At 50.1% G+C, this 7,317-nt stretch overlaps 1 protein-coding gene across 1 annotated transcript; it reads right to left on the bottom strand.

Moving 5' to 3' along the window:
- Positions 1 to 2,304: 2,304 nt before the first annotated feature.
- On the bottom strand, positions 2,305 to 7,108 carry F5Y00DRAFT_252458 (uncharacterized protein; the record flags this gene model as incomplete). Its single annotated transcript, XM_048009940.1, has 6 exons — positions 2,305 to 4,284; positions 4,367 to 4,804; positions 5,949 to 6,122; positions 6,203 to 6,706; positions 6,852 to 6,991; positions 7,096 to 7,108. The coding sequence occupies 6 exons, from the start codon at positions 7,106 to 7,108 to the stop codon at positions 2,305 to 2,307; spliced, it is 3,249 nt and encodes a 1,082-aa protein (XP_047866387.1).
- Between the last annotated feature and the right edge of the window lie 209 nt (positions 7,109 to 7,317).

Below are 7,317 nucleotides of genomic sequence, written 5' to 3'. Positions count from 1 at the left end.
CCCTACGTGTATTACATTTTTCAAACCCTCTTCCACTACTTTACCATGTTCTTGCCTTGCTCAATCGTGGTATCGCACCCGTTCAGGGGTAGATCTGTTAGAAATGGGTAAAAGGCGCACAACGCCCTCGAAAGAGGATAAGGATATAGGCATTAGGTAACGTCAGTATTTCGAGAGTGAGAGTTACAGGTGATGCAGAACTCTGGGGCTATCATAAACGGGTAGCTATCCTCGAGTGTCAAGTGTTACTACGGGAAATGTTATGATGAACTAAGAGCGTAAGGGGTGAGTAAACTACGTCATACGGAATACGAAATTAAAGGCGATATATGGCGGCACGGAATTATTCATTATCTCTATCGAGAATTCTAGCAAAGCTAAGACTGCTAAGTATCATTATGGTGTAGTAAGACGAGGCGCCCAAGGTGATTATCACCAACCAAGCCTCTTCTATCTCCTCCCTCTCTTCCATCCCCTCTCTTCCATCCCCTCTCTTCCATCTCCCTCTTGGTAGGCCGGGGATCTACTCCCCGTAATCCATTTCAGCATCAAAATCGTCCCCATGCTCCTCCAGCGCGGCCTGCCGAGCTCGCGCCATGTCGTCGAGCTCCTTGTCCAGCTGGGCTTTGCTCGGCTGGGCTTTGCTGGGCCGGCTGTTCTGGGAGGGACCAGCCGAGGAGTTACCACTCTGTTGCCCGGAACCACCACGACCACGACCACGGCCACGGCCACGGCCACGATAATCATGGCCATTACCACCACCGCGGCTACGCGCTTGACCGCTAGGGGGGTTACGACGATCTGCAGTCGTATATATATGGGACGCTAGTGCCGACGCAGCAACATCCTCCGCCGCCCCCATAGGACATGTCCCATGTTGGGCTATGTGGGCTATCAGTGCTACTAATTCCATAGAGCCTTGCAAGAACCAATACATGTGGGCGTGTTGCAAGTGGTCCTCAAGTTGTTGCCTTCAGGTCTTGCCCTGGCATTAGGACGTGACATGCGCTATATGGATGCTTGTCCTTTAAATGAGCCGCAATTCTGCGGCAGGCCACTAGTAGTCTCAGGACATGTTGCAAGATATGCTAGGGGGGCGACGTTCCAGACAACACCTCCAGTGTTGCAAAGTCATTCAAATGCCCCTAAAAGGACCAAGAAATGAAGAGCAGCCGATGCCCCAAGGTGTGAGTGTTGCAATATGCAATCTCCTACAGGCTCTGCTGGCCGAGATGAGTTAAACATGAGCCAATAAAGGGACACAATAGGATGATGTGACTTACCCGCATCTATTGGGGTGTATCCGCTGCGTAGCGATAGAGCGTCTTTGTGTAGTGGCGTTCGGGTGTGCGAGAATTAAATTGAATAGCTGAATGTTGAGAGTTGAAGATTTGAATGCGGCGGCGGTTGATCTTTTGAAAGGAGATGTGTACGTCCTCCTCCTGCGAGTTGGAGGACGTATACTTCCTCGTCATCCGAGTTGAAGGCTGAGAATGGAAGAGTTGAAGAGTTGAGAATTGAGAATTGAGAGTTGAAGGGTGGAAGAGTTGGAGAGTTGGAAAGTTGAAGAGTTAGAATTATGGAAAAGTTGTGGAAAGGTTGCAAGTGTTGATTGCTACCGCAAGAAAAGCACTTTCCTGTGTAGTTGCAGTTGTTGCAGCTGTTGTAGTTTAGTGGCAGTTGCAGTCGCACTCATAATTACAGCTGCACTTGTAGTTGCGGCTGTAGTTGCATTTGATATACCTTAAGTAGACCTAAGTTTACATTAGTGACGTAAGTACCTGTTTCGGGCGTGTGTATCTTTGCTGCGAGATGTCAAGCAGGTCTTTCCTTATGAATATGCCCTAGAATATTGCCCGAATTGCAGTTGCTAAGGTTGCTAAAGAGACTGACTACCTCCTTAAGTTGGCAAAGATATACAGCTGTAAAAGTTATTGAAACCTAAGGTTGTATCACGAAAGTACTATGTCTAGTTTAATCGGCCTTTTGTTTTTCAAAGTCATTTAAAAGAGCAGCAATCTCCACGGGGGGTTATGAGGTTCCAAAGTTTTCGCGATGATCTCCCGAACGACAGGGTTGGAAATATGGCAGCCTTCTTGTACACCTATAGTTAATGTGATCAACTGAGAACTTGAGTTACGTTTGATTAATCTGACCTTGGAATGCCTAAAGGTGTGGGAGTGTCATGGTTGTTTAACGGCGGGCATAGGATGTAAGAAGCGTCTATTCATTAAAACCTCATATGATAGAAACTTTCAAATCCATTAACAGGTACTTGTAAAAGCTTCATGTTTAAAAGTACAGCTAGCCCCATTGTACCAATACTTTCTTTCGGCCTTTATTTCCCTTTTTTCCTTTCCCAGAACCATCCGCTCCGTCTTCGCCGACATTGCTATCTGGTTGTGTAGACGTGTCCCCATTAGATGCTCCCCATGAGAAACCGGTATTCCTCGAGCCGCCGGCATCTCTACGTACGCTGCCAGTCCCGTAGCCGAATATCGTTGTTGTAGGCTTGGGCGCCGTGGGAAGGGCTGGAAATGCTTCTTCTCGGCTGGCGTTCTTCGGCGCTCTGGGTGGAGCTTGGGACGCTGTGCTAGAGCTCCAAAGGGCTGTGGCCGCCGGCCGCGAAGTCTTGCCTGTGCTGGCGCTGCTGGATGGCAAGGCGGGGAAAGAAGCCGCAGGAGGCATCGGTGGCGGGCGTCGCGAAGAGCTTGAGCTTGAGCTAGAGAATACAGTAGAGGACTGCTCTACGCTCGACCGCCGCGATTGCTGGGTAGAACTTTTGAGTTTGAGAACTCGAGTCGTGTGCCTTTGGGATGGCGCCGCGGCGGCTGTAAAAGGGGAACTGGCGGCCGCGGCGGCCCAGCCGGTGTTAGAAGATGTTGCGCCGTGCATACCGCTCAGACTTGGCAGGGTTGGGTAATCTTCATTTATCGCCCTCCAATCGCTCCAGGCTTTCCGTAACCCATCTCCCTTACTCGTATCCTCAAAAAGATCTGCAACCTCACGAACGAGCGTACCAAGAGTAGTGGAAGAAGTATCTGAAAAGAGAGAAAAGAGTGCATCTACGAGCGCCGCAGCTGACAGGTTGCCCTGTCTGTAGGAAGATATTTGACTGCGAAAGGTGGCAATCTTGTCGCGGTCGTTCTGCAACATATTCGATGCCCGTTCGATTACTGCAGAATGCCGCAGAAGCCGAACGCGATCTTCTGGTGACAAGTTCGGGTCCGTCAAGCTTAGTCCTTCCATCTCGATAGACGGCGCTGTGCTGGTGGTGGCGGGGGCAGAAGAGCCAGGGGGGCCTGGTGTACGCTGACTTGTTTGGGCAGCGGGGGTAGCAGTGTTTGAAGAGGGTGCTGCTGATAGTTGACCACCAAACGTCCGGTTAGAGACAGACTGTGAAGAATGTATAGCCATCTGCCTTTGGAAAGCAAGCTCGTCTCGACGAAGGGGTTGTGCCGAGCTAACCGGGAGAGGATCTGCGTTCGGGTCGCGACCTCTTCCGCGCCTCTCTCTATCTCTGTCCCCATCTCTATCTCGGCCGGAACCACCACCTCCCCCTCCTCCCCGTCTTTGTTGGTAAGGTTGTCGGTAATCAAAGCTCGAAAGGTCGACCAGACGAGCATCCCTTCTCACATCTTTAGATAAGGAGTTACCGTGTTCGCCAAGCTGATGCGCCTTTAGATCTATCTCAGAGTCGAAGACGACAAACTTCTTCTCGAGACACTCGCGATCGAGGCATAAGAAATGATCCTTCTTGAAGTGTTCTTCTAGCGCATTATAATCTCGATAGTAATGAGGCTGCCTAGGATCCTGACGGTCGCAAAGGAAGCATCGCTCATGTTTGCTCCGGCAGTGCTCGTAAAGCTTGTCGTCGTCGTAGAACCTTTGGCCGCAGAATGCGCATAGTGGGTGGCCCTTAAACCCTGTCTGGTCTACAGCGCCGGGGCGGTCGTCCCCGTGTCGCATGTGCTTCTCCAACTCCTTGTCGGTGAATAACTCGTGTTCGTGGGTAAATACCTTCTTGTTTCTTGTACACAAGTCGCACATCTTCTTATGGTGAGTGGTACGGACGTGCCGGTGCAAGTCTGGCCAACCGAGGCCGGCAAAGTCGCACGAGTCGTCCGGACAATTATAGCGCAAAAGCAAGACGGTGTCTCCGACTATATCTTCGTTCGCGTACCGAATGCCGATATTATCGTCCGTACTGGTAACGTCGGTGTCAGAGTAGTCTTGGTATCGTCTCGTCGCATCGTCTGTGAAAAGAACAAACGGAGCAAGTGTCTACCGATGCGATGAGATGAGATGTTAGCCCTCGATACTCTGAACAATGAAGCTGCTACTATGGTGGTAGAATCGACCATACCCGACAATGCGCGCATTCTTTATTCTTATACAGCGCCCTCATCCGCAGGGAACAGATGTGACAGGTTCTATGGTTGCATGGAGCAACAGACTGGTGGATGACGGGACTCGCGCATATGAAGCACACTTCGGCCTCTACATCTTCTTGGTCGGCGCTCGCTTCGCTAGCCACGGGTGGAATGCGAGGTTGAGGCAGAGATGGTGCCGGCTTGTCCGAGTCTCCGTGAGGAAGCGGCGTCGTCGAAGAAGAGGTATGTGCCCCCGATATATTAGCTCCCCTTCCTCTCCCACCTTGCGATCTGCCTTGCCCTCCACCCCTAGAGCTCCCATCGCCTCGTCCGCGCCCTCTACCTCTGCCTCTCGAATTCCGCTCGCTTCTGCCGCGGCCTCGCCCAGCCTGTATCGAGTCGGAGGTTTCGTTCGGCGCGTTTGTCGAATCCTCAGCAGCAGCGGGCATGATGGACCGCAGAGAGTTTATTGAGCGAAGAGATGCGACCGATAAGTCCCAAGTAATATGTAAGGTTGTAAATTGAGTTGGTGTAACTATCCGAACGTACTTAAAATATTGGACTGATGTCTATATCCTTGGGAGACACGAGTAGGGATCGATCTGATCCCACCTTATTGATTGATTGAATTTTGGCTGGTGGGGTGGTGGCTTGTGACAACATTACATATGTAGGTACATCCAAAGTTAATATTATGTACGTTAGACGATGAGATGACATAAGCGGCGCTTGTACTTTGTATTGTACTTTTCACAGCCGCAGGACCGCGGGGCGCAATGGACATAGGTAACCTTAGGTAAGGAAAGAAAAGAAAAAGCCACAAATAGCGGGATGACATCCTTCCATCCACATGAAGAGGCCTACCATATAAACATATCAGTTGAACCTGTCATTAAAAAGATCTAGTTTATAGTAGGTATTTATTTAGCACAATTACTCACTTTGCTTATGTTTGGAGATGAATGTTTGATCCATTATTTAACATAGCTAATCTCATGCCTTTTTCTACCAGGCAAACATGTATGAAGTAGTCATAGTTAATGTGACAATGTACTAGGTAAACATTAGGTATATTAGATACCTACCTACCTATGTAATAAGCTGACAGAATCATAAGCAACCGGTCTTTTTATTATCTACCTACCTATGACTGTTTTAGGCTCACCTCATTTAGGGTCACAGGCACGCAAATAGAACAGAGGTCAGCCACGAAGCGAACCCTAAGCATCTTCGAACCCCATCTTGTTAATTTAGCTAATCTGACATGAAGCTTCAGAATCTAACTATGGACGCCCATCCGGAGTAGATAGCCCAATGACTACGCCGCTTCGCCGATGCATCAATCTCATCCCCCTAACGCCGACTGCTAAACCGACCGATTCCACCTACGGCCGCATTCGAGGGTTCGGCGGGAGTAAAGAAAACGATCATAAAGCATGCCACGTCCATATCACGAACATGTAGCTATCCACCGCTAGCTAGCCATGTAAGCCCGACCAGCTATATCTTCTAAGGATCAGCTCAAGAGAGTGCCCGCATCACACCTTACCAACTCGCCAATTACTCCTCGTCTACCGGGTAGAGATGGTTACCAACCAGCTTGTTCATCTGAAACATGTCCACCCTAGCTTGCTTAAAAACAGCTTGCATCCTCTCGTCGCATCGTATCTGCCGCTTGTCACTCGGGTCTTGCAGTTGGTTGCCCTTGATGTGTTCCCATAATTTCTTGACGACTTGCGGTCGGGACAGCTATGCTTAAGAGTTAGAACATGGATACTTGCTACCAGGGACCTGGCGCTGGTTAAAAGCTTGACTCGAGGAACGCTCACCTGTGATTCTCCACAGAGCTCGGCGAGCGGGTAACTAAGGTTAAAGGGCTTCTGGAAACCCCCTCCAGCCTTTCGTGGCCGGCTACTTGATTCCTCGCTTCCTGCCACGTCGCTATCGTCATCGGCTCCAACTTTCTTTTCGCTCTTCTTTCGAGGTGTGGCTTTCTTCTTCTTCACCGGGGCCTTAGGCTTCCCACCTCCGCGTGTTGCGCGAGTGCGCTGGTTCTCCTGTGCCTGGAGCATCGCTGCCAGTTTAGCGTCCGCGTCCTCCGTATCTTCGCTCTTCTCTTTCCGCTGTTTCTTCCTAGGCGGCTGTACTGACACCTTTATCTCATCCCCGTTCGTGTCATCCGCATCTTGGCTGTTTTCTTCGTAGCCGTTGGCTTGTTCTGGAGGCGAGGGACGTGGAGAAGTCAACTCGGGTTGGGGAATTGCGGAGGATGGCGGCGGGGCAGCTGACGAGATAGCATCAAAACGCTCCTCGATCAGCGCCTTGATGGCATTCTATAAGAATACTGAGTTAGTAAAATGTAGATGCCTCGCATGATGTAATGCTCAAAAGTAAAGCCCTGACGACGATGCTGGTAGATGAGGGTAGATTATATGAGAATCAAGTTGCAGTAATAAAACTTAGGAGCTTGCCACGCACCTTCTGATCGCTTAGATCCTTCCCTCCCAGTGCAGCTTCGAGGCCCATGCGAATTTTCTTACGCGTGACGGTTTCAAGGTCCGCGGTAGCTAGGATGCCATCGATGACTTCCGTATAACGGGTCTCCTCTTCCGCAGTCACTACCTCTATTAGTCCAATGCCAGCTTACTTGACCAGTGGTATCTAATAGGGATGGCCTAAGATATATACGAACTGAAGGGTGCAGTATGGACGCGAAACTTACAAGGCGCTGCCATGATGCTACACGCTAGTTCGGATTATCTTCTAAATACGATAAAACCGGGAATTATGTGGCACGCAGCTGGCGAGGGTTCTGTCGTGTTTCGTCGAGTATATACTTCGACAAGGATGAAGAGAGGGGCTCGATGCAAGCGCGATAGTGTGTAGGGTCGCCTCCGAGATCAGAACATAGCGAAAGAAGAAAGGCAAGGGTCAAGTAGTAGAT

This window comes from Daldinia vernicosa (genome assembly GCF_022497035.1).
Source record: "Daldinia vernicosa strain CBS 139.73 unplaced genomic scaffold F5Y00scaffold_15, whole genome shotgun sequence".
Classification (NCBI taxonomy): Eukaryota; Fungi; Ascomycota; class Sordariomycetes; order Xylariales; family Hypoxylaceae; genus Daldinia; species Daldinia vernicosa.
Note: the sequence above shows the minus strand (reverse complement) of the source record. Positions and strands in the feature narration are given on the sequence as shown.